At 34.0% G+C, this 23,838-nt stretch overlaps 1 protein-coding gene across 2 annotated transcripts; it reads right to left on the bottom strand.

The window, feature by feature from the left end:
• Positions 1-1,340: 1,340 nt before the first annotated feature.
• On the bottom strand, positions 1,341-21,728 carry LOC128205524 (uncharacterized). Of its 2 annotated transcripts, XM_052907252.1 has the most exons (3): positions 21,275-21,728; positions 15,275-15,403; positions 1,341-1,860 (listed from the first exon to the last, which is right to left on the bottom strand). In XM_052907252.1, exons 1-3 carry the CDS (start codon positions 21,660-21,662, stop codon positions 1,706-1,708), a joined length of 672 nt encoding a protein of 223 aa, XP_052763212.1. In that variant the 5' UTR covers positions 21,663-21,728; the 3' UTR covers positions 1,341-1,705. The 2 variants fall into 2 exon arrangements, with proteins under 2 accessions (XP_052763212.1, XP_052763211.1); XM_052907251.1 differs by lacking the exon at positions 1,341-1,860 and having other exon boundaries at positions 14,829-15,403.
• Between the last annotated feature and the right edge of the window lie 2,110 nt (positions 21,729-23,838).

Raw genomic sequence — 23,838 nt, 5'->3', positions numbered from 1 at the left:
CAACACCATCACAGCCACCACCAAAAGCACCACCAAAAGCATCACTAAACGCATCAACAATATCATCATCATCATCATCATCATCATCATCATCATCATCATCACCACCACAACCACCACCACCACCACCATCATCGTCGTCGTCGTTGTCGTCGTTGTCATCATCATCATCATCATCATCATCATCATCATCATCATCATCATCATCATCATCATCATCATCATCACAATCAGCGCCTCCAGCACATACTACCATATGATCATCATCAGTACCAGCACCACCATCAGCAAAAGCAACAATTTCGGTCAGCATAATTCCTAACCTTATCATCATCATCATCAATCATCATCATCATAATCACCATCATCATCGTCATCGTCATCATTATCATCACCATCATCATCACCATCATCATCATCATCATCATCATCATCTTCGTCGTCGTTGTCGTCATCATCGTTGTCATCATCATCATCATCATCATCATCATCATCATCATCATCATCATCATTATCAACTTCATTTTCATAGTCATCAGTAGTAGCAGCAGCAGCAGCAGCAGCATTAACAACAACAACAATGACAACACAGCTCATGACCAGCATAATTACTTTCACGATATTCTTCGTCATCACCATTGTCAAGCAACTGTAAACTTTAAAGTAATACTCAAAACCTACAATATTGAAATATTACCACTAGTAGCAGTGATGGTAGGAAAAGTCATTAATATTGCTGTAATAAAAGAAGTTGTAATATTATTCTACAATCTCAGTAAAACGGATTTTAACAATGTATATATGCTGACAAGTACCTTTGAATCAGTGGTTTCGCCGGCCCGTGGTTATTGTCGAATAAGTATTTTGGAGATCAGAGAAGACGTTTATCATGTAAGCTTTGATTTCTACATATTGTCATTACATTTGACCTAGTGTTTTTGTCAATATTTAAATATACAAGTTCATGTCTCAAAACCAAAGGTACGATACGACTTCTATATTTAACATTGAAGTACATTCTGTTTGTATATCAATAAGGGTAACCAAATACATATATATACCCCCGCAAAATAACTGGCATTTATTGGTTTATTCTGGGAAAAGGCTTCAAAACAACAGATTTATGGAAAACGATACCTGCATTACTGATAAAATAGGAAATAAAGATTTACTATGACTTCATAATATACTTTATGCCAACATACAGGTTTCTCAGTTAAAATACAAAAAAAATCAATTCAAAAGAGTTCTCAGTATACATGACATGCATACAGGCGGTATACACAAACGATATCTAAACAAATATTTAACTAACGGTAAATGATAACAAAAAAAAAATCAATTGTTGATGATAATTTAATTTTTTTAATAACTCTTTAATCACTGCGAAATTTACTCTTTGTGTAATTTCAGCCTTTGGCTTTTTATGAACAATGACCTAAGCACGTCAGTTGTGAATGAGAGCACCACCAAAATAGGTCCATCGATAAGAATCATCATACAGATGTCCGCCCGAGGCCCCACTGGAGCATTGTACCCAGACGGTTTCCCCGGCATCAAGCTGAACAATCACCTGACTACTAGAACAGGTATGATAGTCCATGTCACGCTGTACACTTGCAATCAGGACTGAGCATTCCTTCACTAACTGGAGATAAGCATTTTTGTTTGTAGCCGTACATGTGTGCATGAAGAACAAGTAGAGTCACCGTACTGGAGCGGTGAACTTGCCCGTGGTGGAGCTGTAGCCGTTGCCGTGATTGGTTTCCAATGCCTTGTACACGATCACCTCACCTGTGGACAGAGTTGTGGTCTGTGGGGAGCGGGCGTGGAAGTACACCAGTGGAGTAGCGATTTGGTCTGAAAAATGATTTCTTTTATATTTATAAATATAAATCAAGTTTTGTGTGAGTGGGTAGTATTATTGTTAACTTGGCTTTATTGTAACAAAATGATAAAAGTGCGAGATTATTTATAAAACGATAGAAGTAAGCGTTTATAAAACGATAGAAGTAAGCGTTTATAAAACGATAGAAGTAAGCGTTTGATAACAATAATGATTATTTTCATTTTGTAGATCAGATATATAAAAACAGTTCGTATTAAAGTAAGCACTAAACAGCTTATGTGATATACTCATTTGAATATAATTATATCTATATAATTCTATTTTAAATAACGTTACTACAATTTTCGGCAAAATAGATTTCCATTCCCTGTCAAATTTCAAACAATCAGTTAAGTCGATCTTTAAAATATATTTTTTATGAAGTTTAATATTGTAACAACCATTTTGTTTAAATTTAAAGGGTCCTGCATTAGTTTGAAAAATATATTTGAAAGCTAAATGCAAGTTCTAAGCTATTGATGCTAATGTATCCATAATACTTTAACAGCAAACCGTATATATCGATTTGAGATAATTCCCTAAAGGGAAAAGTCTCCTTTTCGGGTGATATAACTAAGTTTTAAATGGAACAATGGAAGCGCATTTGAGTCATATTTGTCCAAACTGCACCATAGTTTGATTTAGGGTAGAATCGTGTTTTTAACGTCAATAAGAAAACGAATCCTGAACAAAACAGCTTATCTGAATTAAAATCATTCATATAGAACTGTAAATATAACAATGTTTCTATTCGGAAATGAGTTGTAAGTGTAAACAATAAGACTTCATATTTAAAAGATTGTAGGATTTCCACTATAATACGTCCTTATTGTTTTTAAACGAGTGTATAAAAACATGAAAAATTTGAATTTGTTAAAAAATCAACGAACCATAGCTCTAACAATATTTTAGTTGGAGTTATGTAACTTGTCACAAAACAGCACATTGCAAGTTATTACGCTTACGTAGTTGGTAAAGGACTTGGATACGGAGGCACCTAAAAACTCTGTGAAATTACTTTAAAATGGTTTTGATAGATTTTGAGATTTTCAAACTGTTCAATAAAGACATATTATGGAAATTAGCCCCGCACAAGGATACCATGTTTTTTTTACAATCAACATAGTTTCAAGGAGTTTGACAAAATTTCACCATTGGAGCATTTTTGTGAAATCATTCTAAAATCCCACCATGGGATTTTGAGGACAATATTTTTAAAACTTTATCGATACAGACATTTAGTGAAAAGGTGACCCACCCCCTGGTGGCTACTTTTTTCGAATCAACATTGAGAAAAGGAATTTGATAAAAAGTCACGCGAAAAAATATCTGAGAAATTATGTTGAAATCAGGCCAGCAGCTTCTAATAAGACTATTTTCAAAGCTTTTTCCTTTCGGTTTCCATGGCAGCCAGAGTTCTGCATGAAACCATTTTTATTAAAGAAAACAAGATGACCATCTATGGAACAGTCCTGTGAAGGTTGGTTGAAATTGTCCCAGTGGTTTAGGATAAGTTAATTTGAAGGAAAATGTTGACGACGGATGGACGGACGGACGACGCCAGACGACGTTAAATCAACATATCACTCAGGTGAGCCAAAAACTGGGACATTGAGTGTATATCCGAGCTTATTATGTTTTAGTTCAATACACAAAACTTGACCAAAAAAACATAGAGCTCGAGATGACACAATGCATTGCGCTCTTAGGGCACAAAACTTCATGTTTAAAGACAGACAAAAGGACCGTCAATCAAACAGGGTAATGACCTGTAGTTGTAAACAATGAAGTTTCATAGTAAACAAATTGTAGGGTTTCTTTATGGACAGCCTTCATGTGTTCTTGATAAAAAGCCTGCTATGTTATGCTGCAAAATAGAAAAAAAATATGGAAAAGACAGATATTATACCAATGTGATGTTCATTATAAAAGGCTGACTCATTGGAACAAAAGCAGTTGGAAAGTCTTTGGACAGGTCTAAACATCGATATCTGTAGTTCGGACCAGTTTGTGTTCTATGTCTTTGGCGTTTGCCCAGTGCCAATAAACCGGGTTTATGTTTAAACTTTTTGCTACTTGGCTTGTTTCTGTAGCTTTTCGCATAAATATTGATGGTAAGTCATCACCCTGTCATCGTCGAAAAAGCCCCAAAAAAAACACATTTTTTTAACATTGGATGCTATTTCTACGTGCGTAAGTGGTCTCTAACCTCTAGCGATTATATTTGAATCGGTTTATCTAGCTTGACATCAAGAAAGAAAGGATCGGTAAAATAGATTCCTGTCAGATGACTGCCTCATTTCTGCGCCATTTTCAAACAATCAATATAACTTGAAATTACTACAACTGTGTTAATTGATATATATTCGTTATTAGAAAATCATGACAATTTTACATAATTAAACATTTTTAAATATTAAGACTGATCAAACAAATCCGGGTCCTTTTTTAATAATAATGATAATAATAATAATAATAATAATAATAATAATAATAATAATAATAATAATAATAATAATAATAATAATAATAATTATAATAATTATAATACTTTTATTTATTATATTTGAGATTAATAAGTATGATAATAATTATTTTGTTAAAAGGGTCACCTAAGTAATATTTCTTTGAAAATGTTTTGAAATCAGGCCAACGGTTTCTGAAGTGAAGATTCTCAATGCTTTCAAAAACGAGTTAGTCTGAGCTAATTATGTTGAAGTTCACAACACAAAACTTGACCATTATTGTAAACATTTCATATTGCTCAAGTTCACACAAGGTATTGAAGATGATTGCGCTCTTAAGGCGCAAAACTTAAAGTAAATCATTTCGGGCTTAGTCAGAAAGGGAAAAAATATATATAAATAGTTCAGCAATTTTATAGGGATTGTTCTTATTTAAATTATATTGAGTACGCCCTCCATGGTATGTGAGCATTATTACAAAACGTTGGAAGTGTAATTTCCTGTCTTAATAATTAACGTATGCCTAAAATGACTTGTTATGATCAAAGCGGAGCGATATTGTTTTCAAGAATATCAATCCGCACTTATTTCTTTCTAAGTTTATACGAATATTTATGCAAAAAGCTACAGAAACAGGCTCAGTAGCAAAAAGTTTAAACATAAACCGGGCAAACGCCAACGACATAGAACACAAAATCACAAACAAGAAACACAGAAGAACAGCACAAAACTCCACAAACAACACAGTGCATACATATATATATATAAAATATAGGTATGTTTATCAAGAATTGTTAGGTACCGCCTTGGAACGGTGACAAAACACTCGGAGTCAGCAAAAAAACGTTTTCGCCAGAAACGTTTTTAAAGATAACATGAATAGGCAAAATCTTCATAAAAAATCAAAGGACTGAAAGCTTAGTTATGAAAGGATGCTATATTCAACCTTATATTTGTTTCAGGTATTCATCTTCAAAAACTAGAAGGCAAGTGCTCTTCGAAATATTGCCTTTATATCCACGGTTTAAATAAAATCCAAGTAATTCATTAAGTCTATCTGCCCAACTACCTGCTGGAAACATTTTAATATTACGAGTTTTCTTTAAATCATCACCATAAAAATCGGGATGAGCAATACTATAGCAATCAGCAATTTAAGAGTACTATTGTACTTTGTACATATTCTCGCAAATCTTATCAACTGTGCAATAAAAACACCATATCATGGTGAACTAGGAACATCACCATCTAAAGAAGGGTAATTAATTATTTAATAGTTAAAATCATCACGTTTATCATAAAGATTGATACTCAATATATCTTCCTTTATTTCGAGTTGCAAATCTAAATAGGATGATTTTAAAACGGATGTATTAGATTTATTCAGTTGCAATTGTGAAGGGTATATCGAATGAATGTTCTCTGTAAACACAGGATTATCTAAACTTAGAATATCATCAATATATCTAAAAGTGCTATTGATTTAATCAACAAGAGCTAGATCTCCAGACTTAGATAATTTTAACATATATTCACTTTCATAGCGTATAAAAAGAGGTCTGCAAGTAAAAGTGCATAATTGACACCCATTGGAATTCTAATTGTTTGCTTGTATAAACATTTACCGAATTTTAGAAAAGAATTATTGAGTACAAAATTTCAAACTTCAATGACATCTGTGCATGTCCAATAGATATATTTATCAGGGCGATCATTAGTAAAAATAGCTGTTTTAACATTAACTGCCATGTAAGTATATATATGTTCTTTATTTCCTCTTGAAGAGATACATACATAACTATAATAAAGAGAACAAAAATACATGCACATACATAGCAAAGCAATTGATATAATAAAGACAAAACATGATTAACTAATGATTAAATGCACACATATGATATAAGAAAAAAAAACATATAATAAATTAATACAATTTAACAGATGCAATCATATGATGTATAAGGTAATATAATGAAATGTTCAATCATAAAAAATGTGATTCTTTATGACGTTATCAATATTTGTTAATTTGTTGTTGATGATTTACATATATATATATTATACATTATTATAACGACAAAATGACTTTATGTATTGACAATATACATAGTTTCAGGCTATCAATATTTATACGAATGCTTTAATCAATTACAAGTGTTATTACATCTTTATAGCTTTGCATAAGCTTATAATTGAAAATGCAATTTTATTACACATAAACATTTAAAAACATAGCTAATTGCGATACGTAGAAAGTGTTTATGAACCTTCTTGCTAGAAAATGCATGATGTCTTTTTCCTAACAAATATTGTAACTTTGTTTCATCATCACAATTAGTCAAACACATGGATACATCATTGATAAACTCATTTGAAATAATATCATAGAATCGTATTCTTATGTCTGATGATAAATGGCAGTAAAATACAACATGATTTACAATATTGTCAACTACAACACCACACGCATGGCATAATATCGGCCCCCTATTATCATACGGGTTTGGTGATATCCAGAGTTTGCTCACTTCCAGTGCATGTCGGCGTGACCGGAAGTCTGATGCGCATGTCCATATTATCGCTGGTTCAATACTTGTATGCAAACATCTGAATCTTGTAAAAGAAACATCGTTTTGTAATCTCTGTTTCCATTTATTCAAATGGTGTTGAAACACTGCTTTTTTACAAGTGATCTTCCAAGCTGATTTCGTAGGAATTGTCCTGTGTATGAATATCTTGTAATAACTGGAAGCAGATTGTACTTTGATAGTATGTTAATTATATCCGGTATGTATCCACGTTGAGTGATTTTATTTGTTCGACATGCATACATGGCTAGCCGCAGGTTGAAGATTTGCTTGGAGAGTACATGCACTGGCATATTACAAAGACATTCAAGAAACGTTAGTTTTTTAATATCTATTTGAATTTCTATTGACTTCATACCGAGCATCGCCAAGCATATATCAGTACGAGTTCGTATAGGAAATCGCTGTATTAGTTTTGCAGCCATTCGTATAAAGCGTTCTAGTTGCAGATAGTTTGTCTTCGATAAGTTGTTCCACAGTTCTGCCCCAAAAAGGAGTTTTGATACACATATTTTTGACACTAATTCTGCTGACGTAAGTGGGTTAATTAAACAGGTTCCGACGTTCAGCGACCCTCGCAAAAGTTTTTTCGATAAGAGGAGTCAATTTGTTTGTAACTAAAGATTGTGGAATAGATGTAAAGAGCGTTGAAAGGTCATAGGTATTAAGCACTGAGACCTTAACCGTCTATTTTCAAAATCATTAACTAAATCTAAAGAATTATTGATGGACCAAAAGAGATTAATTTCAGAATTCTCATAAACTTTACTACAGTTTTTTTTTCACATGAAACTTTATAGCAGATAAGCAGGATGTTAGTAAAATTGAAACTTGTTTAGTAGAACAAGAAAAGGAATTAACAATAAATCCTGATTTATACGGATTTTTATGCATTTTAGGGAAACAAGTGTATTCTATGAATGTTTTTATGATCATCATTCAAAAGAACTTGAATTTAGCATTATAATCAATATGATTTCTAATAACACTTTCTTCATCGAGTTGGCTAGAAATGTAAGTTCTAGAAGATTATAACTCTTCGATAATAGTATTTACATAATATAAACGTCAAACTATGATTACATTATTAGCTGCTTTATCAGCTGGTACAAATACAAGTTTTTTTATGTAGGGATTTGATATCCATGATCAACTTTGGAGTTATCGAAATAGACTTTGGTGGAAGGGCCAACAGATTATTGTTGAAAAACTCTATTTTCTTATCTATTAGGTACAATATTTTATTCATCCACGGCAATAAGGCTTTTGGTTCGACCCCTTCTCTTTTGCACCAGCTTTACTATAATTGGATAAAGTGTCTGTCAATTCTTATTTACACTTATGGAAATTAATTTCAGATGCAATACGGTATTTAGGACCTTTATTTAGCAGTTTTCTAAGAAGATTATTTTTAATAAAAGAAAAATCTCCTGTAACAATATGTCCAACAGGGTCGTAGCGGTACATATAGTCAATACAATCTCAAGAAGAAGGTGTATTTGCGGAAATATCATCTTCTTATACTACTTTATTATAATTAAATATGAAATTCTAAAAGGCTTTTTATATTTGTGACATATCATTGGCATTTCTTTATTCTTGAAGTATTTTGGAATATATTTTTCTACATTTATATTCTTAAATATATTTTTAGATTAAGAAGATATTTACACTTGTTGCTAAAAAGCTTAATGCGATATATTTTTGCTAGTATAAACATTCTCAATACTGGGATGAAGTTAATGTTAAGTATATCCATTAACGATACAAGCGCATTCATACTTCGGATCTGTTCTTAAAATAATATTATCAGCTTTCCTATCAAGTGACCGTTAAAAGTTACTGAAAGGGAACAAAAAGTAGAAAGAAGTCGATGTTTGCCATTTTGTAACAAGACACTATTACACTGCTCCATATTAATTGTTCTACGTTGTTTTCTTTTAATGTTTCCATTAATTATCTTGCCATGTGATCTTGGCTTTCTATCTTTAAATAATGCAAAAAATATCAATATTATTACATTTCGAAATATTACCTACATTAAATATATAATCATTAAGTCCAAGCGAATATGGAGTTTGCAAGCGTTTAATCCAGCTCTGCGATGCATCTTGCTTTAAATTTATAAGAATTACTTTCCTTATCTGTAAATATAAGGAGTTCTACTGGATGAATGGTTAATCTATCTAAACTATGTCCCATCTTGTAAAAATGTTGATATAGAAAAGTTAAGGAGTTATTATTCGTTTTGATTTTATAAACATGTTCACGTAATCGGGCTTTCAATGGCCTCCCTGTCTGTCCTACATACTGTATTCCACAAGTACCCACATTTCAAGCTGGAACATAAATAATATAAGATGATTTTCAAGGGACGTTTTCCTTAAGTAAACAATTAAACGTGCTTTTATTTATGGACGAGGTAATATTAGAGCTATTTCGAAGAAAAGAATAGGAAAAACATTTCCAAGAATTGCACGAAGAAAGTTTAGGAAACAAGCCCCATCGTAACTTTCGCACTATTGGTAATTCTAATGGAGAGACTACCACTCTTAAATTATTTGAGAAAAGTTTAATATTTGAATCTGTGTTATAGCTTACTTGACAAGTATTAGCTAGATGTAAATTCAATCTACGAATATTTACTACATGTGACTTTTAAACAGTTCAGGGAAATGATGTTGATTCAAAGTTAAAGAAGCCTGCTTCCTAGTTAAAGGTTTTTGGTTTATATTGTTAGGTACTGTATTCATAATTATTTGTGAGTATAGCCACCTCGTTTATAGAAACGTTGCAGAACATTGCCAGAAAGCTATATTAGGAACTACCTAAAATCAACGTAACAAATTTGAGTTTAGGATCCTGGCATATTAAATGCGGTCTAAAAACTCATGAGTGATTAATAATTTAGTAATATAAATTGTGTGAATGAAATCAAGACTGAGTGATTAGAAAAATGTACTACAACCTTTGTATAAAAAAGGTCTTCAACATGGCTAAGATTATGTAAACTAAAAACTACCGATCACAGTCTCTGTAAAACTGAAAATTATGACAACATTAAATGTAAGTTAGAATGTGTTAAACCTAAAACATAAACTAACCTTTTATATCATTGAAGGCGGCAATAGCTTGATATAACGTATTGTTAGAATCGACTTCAATCTTCTGCAGTGTGCTGGACTGGTTTCTCTTCGCTTCGTCCATAAGCGAAGCCAGTTTACGATCTGCTTGCTCGAAAAAACGTTTTTTCTAATCCTTGATATTGTTCAAAGTGTGCTCCACCTTTTCACCCAAATTTTTAAAAGCGAACTCCATGCAGATCATTCTCTCGAGCATCTTTTCCTCATAGTCGTATTTAGAGCACGCTGGACACGATGGCTTGGAGGCCACGGTCACGCCGACCAGTAACAACAGCTGAAGTAGTCCAGTCATTCTCTAACGATTATTCCGTGGATATTAATTTTAGTCGACAGGTAAGCTAATTGTTTACGAATGAGTGAAATATATTTAAGTGCAGCTTCAGGATAATGAATGAATACCGTATTTCCTCAGATCTCATAGAAGTTAAAATGCTGCAAGATAAAGAGATGACACGTAACGAATCAAAGGGTAATTAGTATTGCGTGTTAATGGGGGGGGGGGTAGTATTTGAGAGGAGTTGATGTTTGTCGAAACATATTCCACGAGTCGTTACCTGAGTGAATTCAAAATCTGCAAAATTCCACAAAAGTCCAATACAACATTTCAAATCAAAAACGGGCTGTACTAAAATAAATTTATTTTAAATGACGCTCTGTTTTCTTTTCTGACGTCATTTGAACATTTCACAATGTCACTGGTTATTACGTGACGTCAACAGATTGGAACTCGGACGTATTACACTGGAGTGGAATAAGGACAACTGTATTTTGCGATATGCATTGCTTGCGGTTTTATGATACATTATAAAGCACGATAACGGGTACCAATAATAAAAACTGATAATTCATCTCGTTAACTGGATCATCAAAACTTTAAGTCGTTTTTAGTTTGAATATATCATTATTTTTGGGCTTTGGATGAAATGTTAAAAATATCTCGTTATTCGTACATTTCCAAACACGTGGTTCGTATTGTATCCACTGAACAGTTAAGGCAATAGCCGACAATCATTTCACGTAATACTATGTGGTTTTTGAATATTATTACTGATATGTTGTTTTAATCTATTTTTTAGTTTAAAACCATGTTAAATTTCGCAAGTGCATCGTTGGTTTAAGTTATTAACGACGCAATGTTTTATGTATATGTGAACTGTAAATTTTAAACCGGGCTGCAGTCTAACAATTTCAGATTTACTTTAAGCAATACTACGGTAGTTTCAATGTGCTTGGAGTTTTTTTACTAGAAACTGTATAAATATTCCCTCCCCAAGATAAAACGATTATTTCATTTTAATGGCTTGTTATGTTGATCCAACCAGATATATTATAGCCGCGACAAGCAGAAAGGGTAATATTATTATAAAGTCTTTAATTCAATCGGTTTCAATATATACTATTACATATTTGGCAACCTATGAGATATGTTACACTAAAAATGAATTGTATTAACTTAAACATAACCTTTACCTTCATTACACAGATTATATAAGGGGACAGCAGTAAAGTTGTCAGTAACACTTAATAAAGAAGTCATTTTGTGTGTGAAATTACGTCGTATTTACTTTAAGACCCTTTTTTGCTGGTCGCTGTTCAATGTGGCATTTGCAGATGAGCAGCGGGTTATCGTTTATCCTGCACGGAAAACCTAGCAAAAAGAAGGTTTAATTGGTATTTAACTGATATACAAGTGATAAAGAACCTCTGTTCAGCGCCAACTTGTGTGTTATACCTTCCAAACGCACCTGCCGTTGCAATAATGATGTTTTAAAGTGCTGATTTGTCCGGTTTTTACGTCGAGGGAACTGTCATCTACAATGTTTTTGCTGATAGCGGTGCCATACATAAACCAAGAGAGTTTTCGCATTTGGTTTAACCAACAAAAATTGTGATAGTGCTTTGAACAAAATAAAAAAACTTGACGATTTAATTAAAAAAGATAGTGAAACCAGTCTCGTGATTGTCATTTGACCACATAGTCTTAACAGAGCTATGTCGATGCGTGTTTGTCCGTTTGTTTCTCCCATTTAGTGTCGTTTTGGCTTTTACCTTGTGCCTTTTAACAGAGTTAAACATTGATGTTTTGAGTACAGGACTTGTCCCTGTAGTTTTCATTGTATAATTAGCATTGTTAACGTAAACTTGGTATGTTCCAGTCCTTGTTGTTTTATGCCATATTTATTTCAATAAAACATTTTCGAGATAAAAACAAACATAATCAAAATATATACTTTTGTAATAACAATTGAAAAAGACAAATGATACTTGAAAACAACTAAGTAATCTCGAGCTTTGCCATCCTTGTACACCAAGCAGTTTCAAACGAGCTTGGCCCATGTAATTTCAGATTTAAGGCTTACAGTGAATTCACCGTGGTGTTATAGACTTGTCAGTATATAATGTATTTGAGCAAACTCTATTTCAGACGTAAAGCTAAAATCGACGTAAATAAGATCTTTGAAGGGAGCCAAACCTTTATATCTGTGATTTCTAATATGTGGGCAAAGAAAGTGGTTGGAACAATTTATGATACAACTTCTTGATGATGTATTGAACTTTAATAAATATATGATAATGTTATTTATAGTAACGTTAATTTATTCGATGGTCGTCCATTGGTTTTCAGACAGTTTGCCTCATTCAATATTTGTCCCAGTTCAGTACCTTTAACATACATAGGGAGTACATTTTTGCATGAGGTCTATCGTAAGGTTCATTTCACTATAGGAGTGTCGTTTGCGCGTTTAAACTTGATAAGCAAACGTGAGATTACCTCAATATTAGAAACACCAAAGTGAAAAGCTCGGCATGCAATATTATCTTAAAAGATATGCAACGAACATAAGCTACCAAAGATCTCACCGAAAAGGAACATGTAAGACATGTTATAATCCGTATTTCTCAAACTCTCCGACATAAAATTTGGGATGAAACGTTTTGCAATCCTATCAATTGGCGATCATGGTACTTTTAGACCGCTTGACCTCCAGGCCGCTAAGTTCACGCCGCTTATCAGTTAGGCCACCGGACCGATATTAATTTTGATAACATTTAGTACAGACAAGTATTTGCAAAACAACAACTGTCGTTATCAACAATGATAGGTTGAACTTTAAAAACATTATAGTATTGTAAAAAAAATGAGAGAAAGTGTACCTTTTTTCCTAAACGATATTGAAGACGAATACCATTTTGTCTTAAAATGGTCATTGTATGCTTTTGATCTTAGAAATTTTATTACAAGCTACTATTCAGAACATTCTAATTTGGCGTAGTTTATTTCTTTACCGCAAACTGATAATAACTCGCTACTTGTTAAATAAGCAATTTTTCTATTAGAAGCCTTCGAAATAAGAAACAAAATCTGGCTACTGGTTTTATTCATGTTTTGTCATTCTAAAGAAATCGAAATGTATATGGTTTATATTATCATTTTATTATTTTAACTCACAAATGATTTATCTGTGCTGTGTATGTGTTATGCACATTTATAACTGCAATATTGCTTCCATTTTCATGTCTCATTCTGTTGCGTTTTGCAATTAACATAGTAGTTTTTGTGTTAAATAAACTATTAAATATTCTCACTTTCATATCAACCGTACATGCTGATATGTAGGTTACATTGTATGCGTTTGTTTGCGTGTGTAACTTCTAAAAAAGCTAAATATACAACCAAAGATCACTTAAAACCCATTATAATGTAATTATGTATGTATTTATTATTTGTGTGTTGTTGTTTTTTGGTATTTTTGTAATGTGACGATGAGCTGATTATATTTAAGTCAAAATAAAATTTCTGTTCTGATATTTAATAAAGAGTTAGAACACAAATGTGTCTTTTTTCATCGTTTTTAGCTCTGTACTCAATACAAAACGCGAATGATTTTTCTGCAGTATTGGAGTTCGATATGTACAATGATTTTTGATTATCAGAACACATTATGTAAGAAGACATCATAAATTATTATTTCACTTCATTACTACTGCAGTATATGAAATGAAATATAAATCCGCTAACTTCAAGCGGCTAGGCCGCAACTTCTGCCATGCAACAAGGTCGCCAGGCTGCAAATTCCACGCTGCCAGTCCGCTATGCCTCAAACAACACGTACATTCAAATTACTCGTACAAAACAAGGTGAAGAAATGTGTTTGCAACGTTATGATTTGTCATAAAATTATGTCAAAACAAAAATCCTGTGAAAAGGACAACATTTATTTCTCTGAAGACATTAATACAATTTATTGTTAAAAATCAAACTGGCCGATACGACTTCTGTATTTCACTTACTATTTGTCTACAAATTATCAAAACAACTAGCATTGGTTTAATCTAGACAAAGGTTGTGAAACAACGAGGAAAAGCATTACGATATATTATTAAGTGAACTATATAAGAAATAAAACATTATTAACTTCTATTTTGAGTCGGTAAAAATACCACATCCTTGTACAGTTATAACACCAAAATAAGAATATTCAGCTGACTTGATTTAAAACGTGTTCTCAGCTTTGAATACATATCTACATAACAAAACATACAAGCGGAGATTTGAGACGGTGTCTATTAAAACTTAAATAACAATATGATGAAATGATCAATAAATTTCACGTAAACATATATATATATATATATATATATATATATATATATATATATATATATATATATATATATATATATATATATATATATCTTATTTCTGAAATAACTTATTTATTACTGCCGAATTTACTTTCAATCTTATTCATCTTTTCTGCCTTTGGTTTTATGTGTCATTGATTTTGTCATATGTTATGGTTGGCTGTTGCAAAAGTAGTGAAAGTAATAAAACATTTTCAGTTTACTTGATTAGCATTCACTTTTGTTGGGTGGAAACGTGGTTAACAAATCCACTTTGCACTACAGCACGTCAGTTGTGAATGAGAGCACCACCAAAACTGGTCCAACGATGTATATTCTCAAACAGAGTGGTCCCACCCGAGCATTTTACCCAGACAGTTTCTCCGGCATTAAGCTGTACAAACGTCTGACTGCTAGCACAGTCATAATTGCCGTTGCCATGCTGATAACTTGCAATGAGCACTGAGCCTTCCTTCACCATCTGCGGATAAGCATATTTATTTGTAGTGCTACACGTGTGTATGTGGAACAAGTAGAGTCCCCGTACAGGAGCTGCGAACTTACCCGTGGTAGCGCTGTAGCCGTTGCCCTGGTTGGTCTCCACTGTCTTGTACACGATCACCTCACCTGTGGACAGGGTGAAGGTCTGTGGAGAGCGAGCGTGGAAATACACCAGTGGAGTAGCGATTTGATCTGAAACATAATGTTTCATTGTAGATTTTGTGTAAATAATATTTTTGTTAGTTTGTAATAATTTAAGAAAAAAATATATGTAAATAATGCTAGCGATATAGCGTTTTTTAGAGGATAGAAGTAAGTGTAATAGATTGAAGACCTTGGTTTGATAACTCCTAATATATAACACAATTCACAAATCACATTTTTAAAATCATTGTGAAATGTGTGATCGCTATTGGTTAGATATATGTACCCAAAAATGTTTTTCACAAAAGGTGTCCGTCATGCCTTCCGGAATTCATAGATTTGGAAGTTTGGGTCACTAGTGAAATACTCCGTTGTACATTCGTCCGTCTGTATGTCTGCCTGTCGGTTACTTTGCCAAATAAATAATCGCTTGATCTTATCATCGTCGTATCGTATATCTGATCTGATTGGCTCTTGCAGAGTTTAAAAACACAAACCCGAAGAGCAAATTATTTCTTAGAAAATATTTTTTTGCATTATTTTATAAATGTTATTATAAGAGTGGGATTGACATTAGTTCCTTTATAACCGAGAGTTATAACTTCGTACATTTTTCATTGAATAAAACAAAACAAGAAACCAAATGCTTCACAGACTGTGTTGAATATTAGGTAAAGCAAAATGCATGATGCATGATGCATATTGTATTGTTCATGATGCATGTTGCATGGTTTTTGGTGCATGGGTGCATTGTGCATGTACGTCTGGTGCATTGTGAGTGGTACATAGATACATGTGTGCATGATAATGTTACATGATACATTGTGCATTTCGAATGGCATGGCACATGGGTATATATGTGTACGGCGCTTGTCTACATGGATTCATGGTGCATAGTAAATGACATTCTGCATAGAACATGGTGCATTGTGCATTGTGCCTCTTACATGAGCGAATGTTTGAATTGTGCATAGTGAAATGTGCATGGATGCAGTGTGCATGGGTCCTCTTGTATGTGTGGATGGGTTCATGGTGAATAGTGGAATTTGCATGTTCCATAGTGAAATGTGCATGGGTGCATAATGCATGGTGCCTCTTGTATTGGTGAATGTGTGCATGATGCATACCAATATATGCATTGTACATAGTGAAAAAAGCATGGGTCCATCGTGCATGGTGCCTCTTGCATGGGTGGATGTGTGCATGGTACATGATGAAATATGTTACTACATAGTGAAATATGCATGGGTGCATAGTGCATGGTCTACTTGCATGGGTAAATGTGTGCATCTGCAAAGTGAAATATGCATGGTACATAGTGAAATGTGCATAGGTGCATTGTGCATGGTGTTTTTGCATGGCTGATTGTGTGCATGGTACATGGTAAAATATGCACGGTGCATAGTGAAATACGCATGGGTTAATCATGGGTGAATGTGTGCATGCTGCAAAGTGAAACGTTCATGTGTGTATAGTGTATGTTGCTCCTAGCATTGATGAATGTGTGAATGGTGCATGATATGCATGGGTGCAATGTGAATGGTTCCTCTTGCATGGGTAAATGTCGGCATGTTGTATAGTGTAATAGGCATAGGGGCACCATAAACTGTGCCTCTTGCATGGATGTATGTGTGTATGATGAAATATGCATGGGTGCATCGTGAATTGTGCCTTTTGTATGGGTGTATGTGTGTATGATGAGTAGTAAAATATGCATTTGTGCATTGTGTATGTTGCCTCTTGCATGTGTGAATGTTTGCATAGGGCATGATGAAATATGTATGCGTGCATGATGCCTCGTACATGGGCGAATTTTTGAATTGTGTATAGTGAAATGTGCATGGGTGCAGTGTGCATGGGTCCTCTTGTATGGGTGAATGTGTGCATAGTGCAAAGTGATATATGCATGGGTGCATGGTGCATCTTGCATTGGTGAATGGGTTTATGGTGCATAATGAAATATGTATGAGTGCATCGTGAATGGTGTCTCGTGTATGGGTAAATGTGAGCATAGTGCATAGTGAAATATGCATGGGTGCATGGTGCATCTTGCATTGGTGAGTGTGCATGAGTGCATCGTACATGGTGCCTCTTGCATGGGTGTATATGTGCAATGTGCATAGTTAAATATGCATGGATGCGTAATACATTGAGTGTCGGTGCATGTGCATGGTGCATGGGTGCCTTAAGAAGAAGGAAAATTGTTATTGGCGCATATTGAATGGTAAATAACAATTTTTATGGATGTATTGGTGCATACTGCGTGTGAGCATAAGTAGATTGTACAAGGTAGCATGGGTACATTAAACATTGCTGTTTTGTGCAAATCGATTGTCGCATAGGCGCAATATGCATTGTGAATAGTTAAACGAGCAAGGGTGCATTGAGCATGGTGCTTCTGCACACGGGTCCTTGGTGCATGGGTGCCTTGTGAAAAATTGTAACATAGTAGCATTATACATGGTGAATAACGATTGCGACATGGGTGCATTGTGCTTGGTGCTTCGGTGCATGCGTCCATGGCACATTTGGTGCCTTGTGAATAACGATTGTGACATTGATGCATTGTGAATAACGATTGTGACATGGTAGCTTTGAACATGGTTCTTCGATACATGCGTCCACGGTTCGTGGATGCCTTGAGAAAAACGATTGTGAAATGGGTGCATTGTGCATGGTGAATTGTGAAATGTGTAAGGCTGCATTGTGCATGGTGAATAACGAGTGTGGAGTGGGTGAATTATGCATGGTAAATTTTGCTTATTTACCCAAAGTTTATGTTACACTTAACTTATAACTTAAAACATAAAACCTTAAGTTCATAATTGTTAGTATTACAGCGCCTGGGATTGAATGCCCCAGAGGGTGGCATAAAGGTATCAGAGCGTCTGTCCGTCCATCAGTCCGTCCCCACGGTTTCCGATCAACATATGAAGAATGCTTAGGCCCAGGGTTCAGAAGCTTTGTAGGCAGTTTGGTCATGACAAGCAGATAAAGCCTTTTGATTCCGAGGTCAGTTGGTCAAAGGTCAATATCGTGGTGACTATCAGCTCAAAATTGTTTCTTGATCAATATATGAAGAACACTATGGCCCAAGAGCCTCAAACTTCGTAGGTACGTTGGTCATAGCTAGCAGATGAACCCTTTCACTGAAGAGGTCAGTGGGTCAAAGGTAAAGGTCGTTGTGACCGTGAGCTGAAAATAAGCAGTTTAATAAAAAATAAAAAAACTCTTAGGCCTAAGAACCTCGAACTTGGTAGAAGTCCAATAAACATGACCAGCACCCTAACTTTTTGGACGTCAGTTGGTCAAGAGTCAAGGTCTCGGTGACCTTGCGCTGAAAATCCAAAATCCTTCAATAACTGAAGAAGGCTTGATTCCAGGTACCTTAAACTTGGTATGCTGGTGAACTGCATCTGTTTCCTTTTAGGCATGTTTCGAAAACATTCGCGGTGTCTTTGATGCTTTGCATCAAAATTAGTCTTGCTTTTACTTGAACATGTTTTGTTTATCGGTGAAGGGCTAACCCCACGTTTTTGAGACATTTTATTTATTGATAATATATAGATATTAACAAATCCTTAGCTCTGGCTGATACTGCAACCATTACACCTTGGAAATAGTGCTTATATTTTTATTAACGCAAATGTATAAAGTCATAGTGTTTGATTGTGCCCTTTCAGACCCATGTTCGCTTGTCGCGGCTCATTATTAGGATCAGAATCAGTTTCAAAACATTTACGTGTGGCATTTGCAGATGAACTCTATATTTATATCACGGACAATTAATCGGATGTTGCATGTTAACTGATTTAACGTTCTGAGTACCTCCATCGTTCACACCTATGCAAAACCCTTCAAAACTTGTCTTGCGTAGGATTGTTGAGGTTGATTTATTATTTTGATCTGTCATTCCATGCGATTTTTTGTTGAGTAGGGAAAGAATGTTTTCTAGTATGTATTTGCAACACTCTGACGTTGAAGAGTTTTGAGATAATGTCTTTTACCGAAAGTTCTATTGAAATACTAAAACATGAAAGCTAAATTAATGCCATTATTGTCCTCACAGCAAATTATTTAATGTTTAGAACGGTCTGCTTCTTGCTGACTTGTTGCCATCGTTGTTTTATTCAGCTGCCAATATTAAACATCTTTTGAACGTTATCCGTATGACTTTTAGGCAAGTATGCCTATGAAAATTGTTTGGAAGGAAACATTGAACAGATATATATCAATAAATATATAGTTTGGCTAACAAAGAACTAACAATTTCTTATACAATCGGCTGCAGTTGGTTATTATGATGCTTTCGTGTTTCCGAATTGGCTCAATGATGTTTGACTACACTGGTCAATATTTTTTGCATTTTTTGCTGAATGTAATTTCAATTGATATGGACTGCGTTCCATTAAGTTCAGTCAAACGATGAAAGAACTTTATTGTCATATTTTCTTTTATCGTCTTAAAAGTTTAGTAAGTTAAACTCCAGAAAATAGTTATGTAGAATACTGAAATAATTGTCTTTTCCCCGTATTTTATTGATATGAAATAATATCCCCGTTGCTATTCCATGATCAAGTACGAGAAAAGCTCCTATGTCCTCACCTTGTTGTATATGGTTTCGACACCAGCTAAATCTTAACAATGTGTGTCTTTAACGTAATAACTATTCAAATGTTTTTTCTCCTCAGAACTGAGCAATATATATGTATATATATATATAGAGAGAGAGAGCGATTGCCAATAACGTAATAAAATAGTAGATACTACTGGACACTAAAACAGTGTATCATTATACACCATATGCAATTTTGCTCTCCTCAGAACGTGGGCAGTATTTATGGTGGGTGCCAATGACGTAATAAACCGTATGCATTTTCCACTGCTCAAAACAAGAACTTATATCGACAAATTAATGCTGAGTAATGAAACAGGCATCGCGTTTGCTTGCTTAAATCAAGAAATTTGCGATATTTGTTGTATACGTTTTACAGGATTAATTTGATCCAATTTTAATTGTCTTATAATTTTGACGTACAGAGAGGTACATTTTGTTTGGTTACGTTGTACGTTGGTTACTCCAAAACATATTTTTCTAGAAAGAAACGGTATTTTAAGATCGGCAAAGTTTTGCAAAGAGAACATATATGTGCGATCTCACTTTTCACAATTGTAAAAACAAAATAATCACATATTTCTTATTACGGTTTGTAAATAAATCGTCATTGGTAAAATTGATCGAAAAGAGGACATTTGTGGAATTACGGAGAACGATTGAAGTAGCTTCCACTGAGTGATCACAGAAAGATGCGCCACTGAAGTAAATATAAGTTCCTGTTATCACAAATATACCATGTTTGATTTTACACCGAAACAAAAAAAAAACTATAATTCTTTAACTCAAAAGTTAAAGAAAAATGTCAAACTGTGATACATGACGAGGGAGAAACAACGTCGTTACGTCTTTTTAGTGACAACATTTTAAAACATTTACCCAGAATAACACTTCACTGCTTTTGTTAGTCAATACGTAACAAGGAATCTGTGAGTGAAATAAAAGCAGTAAAATTTACATGACATAAAATAAATAAATTTAGACGATTTTACTATAAAATACTTTCCGATGGATTTAAGAAATCGCTGTAATCACTTTGATCTTATACATTTTGATTCTCTTTACTGCTCGGTTTCATGTCCAAATCAAACGCCACCACCCCATTGATACGACAAGATACAGAAATGACGTCATTTTTGCAAACATTATTTTGCCTTTCTGGGACAAATTACAATTATGTTATATACTATAAAGGCATTAAATAAAACGAACGATTCTTATTTCATTCTATGTTAATACGTATACATACCTTTTATTAAAATGGAGTTTAAATACTGCACGAAGCTCCTCTTAATTAAACTCACCTTTTATGTTATTGAATGAGGCACTTATTTGTTCCAACGTATTGTTAGAATCAGTCATAACTTCCTCCAGAGTGCTAGTTTGGTTCCTTTCGATTTCCTCCATGAGCGAAACAAGTTTACGTTCTGCTTGCTCCTGTTGGTTTTTCATCTCATCTACGATCACGTGCAGACGTTCGTTCTCCTCTTTTATTGTGTTAAAGTCTCGTTTCATCACTTCGCTGAATTTCCCAAAAGCTATTTGCATTTTTTCGCTCACAACTTTGTTTTCGTTCAACACTTTTTCAAAAGCGAACTCCATGCGAATCATTTTCTCGAGAACCTTTTCCTCGAAGTCGTATTTGGAGCACGCTGGACTAGGCGGCTCCGACGCCAGAGTCGCACTGACCATTAACAACAGCTGAAGAAATCCGTCATAATGCGATGTTACAAGTAATAATACAGGAGCTGTATTACCTCTGAGATTTGTGGTGCGTATGCTATTGAAAACAAAACTAAGCTTGGATCATGAATGTCAGAGCCGTTTCGTTTTTGTGCTAGTTACATACATAAACATTCGTGTTAATCATTCACTAACAGGAAGACAATTTGGAAGATATTAAAAACGTAAGAATTTGCCTTGTTACCCGAATTCAAGATGGATATCATGACATTTATTTGATAAAACAACATATGCATCCACACTGTATTTTGAAGACACATCAAGTCAGGCCCGTCCAACTACACCGTATTTCTTAATCATGGTAATCATGATTGACTGATACCCTTGAAACTATATAGAAACAGACGAATTGGTGTTTAGAGATCATTTTTTACCTTAATTATATATCATATAAATTGCAATATTGAATGAATCATTTAAAGTTTGGTTGGTATGTTGTGTTCAAAATGTGAAGAAGTTCTGAAGTTAACAATAAAACCGTGAATTTGGTCCTCAGTGTTTTTTTTCATTTGATATGTGTAAAGGTTAAACATCTTAACCAGAATGAAACTAATTTTCAAGCTCAGTATACACGTATAATGTAATCATGTTAATTCTGACCGACGTTCGTGTTTGATGAATAACGATAGAAGGAGAAATAACACCTATGTGTTTTAAAATATGTGGACTGGGAAATTACTGCGATATAAGTGACTTTTACATCGACAAAATGGCCACGCCTACTGTTTGCATACGCAAGAGCGAAATGTAAGTGTCATAACTGATAAGATGACGTCACAATATATTCCTTGGCATTTATGCAGTGATTGACATATCCTTTTGACAGGATGTGCGCACAGCATGATTTTAAAAATGATACAGTCTGGTAGGGGCTTACACGAAGTTTGTTGAAATGTATTGAGTATTTTCTTCGAGAATAGAAACTCACGGCAGCTTCGCTCCCTCGGGTTACTTATTCACGAAGAAATAACTTTATACAACTAACCTATACTTGGAAGGTGTTTGTACGTTCATAACTTTTGATGCATCTGATTAATGACATATTAACCAGGCTTTTGGTCCAGACCTATTCTGACTGAGACTCGCCAAGACATATGCTGGTCAAACTGTAGACTTGGAATGAGGAAGGAGCCTTCCTTTACTATCTAGAGATGCACATATATATTTGCAGTCGAACATTTGTGCATGAAACATATGTAGAGTCCTTGTACCGGAGCGGTGCATTTGCCCGTGGTGGAGGTGTACTCGACTACCTCACTGTAGACAGGATCCTGGACTGTGGAGATCGGGCATGGAAGTACACCAGTGGAGTATTGATTTGGTCTGAAAAATAAATTGTCATATATTTATAGATATCAATTATAGAGTTTGAATAATGGAGTTTTATTATTGTAAACGTGACATCATTGTTACGAATTTATAAAACTTATTATTACGAGTAATCAAACGATAGAAGCTAGCGTAGCAGATTAAAGACGTAAGTTTAATAACTTATGTTGCTTTACATTTTGATGACGAGTCATACTAGTAATTATAAAATTCATATTAAAACCCCCACCTCTTTTATATTGCTGAAAATGTTTGTTAAACATTGAATAAGTTGGGTGAACTTTTTTTATGGACAATGACATAAATTATCTCGTTTAAATATAATTATATATTTATAATTCAAATTTCAAAAACCTTCCTAACATTTCCGGCAATATATCCATATAGGTAGCTAACCGTGTACTTTTCGAATTTTGATAATTTCTAAAGGAAAGGGTCCTCACAATCGGGTTGTAATATTTGACTTTAGAAAGAACAATGGAAGCGCATGTTAGTCACAATAATCCAAACTTCATCATAGATTGTTATATTTTAGAATAGTTATTTGACGATAATAATAAAATATTTAACAAAATAGTTTATCTGAATAGAAAGATGAAATAGCAGAGTAAATTAAACCAGGTGGCTATTTGGAAATTCTTTGTAGAGGTCAATAATGAGGTTTCAAAAAAATTGTAGGGTTTCTTGAGGAAATACCATGCTGTATTTTTGTCGCTATGTCTTGCTGCAAAACAGTAAAAAAATCGAAAAAGACAGATATCATACCAATGTCATGTTGTTTATATAAGTACTTGAT

This window comes from Mya arenaria, chromosome 10 (assembly GCF_026914265.1).
Source record: "Mya arenaria isolate MELC-2E11 chromosome 10, ASM2691426v1".
In the NCBI taxonomy this organism is placed as follows: Eukaryota; Metazoa; Mollusca; class Bivalvia; order Myida; family Myidae; genus Mya; species Mya arenaria.
Note: the sequence above shows the minus strand (reverse complement) of the source record. Positions and strands in the feature narration are given on the sequence as shown.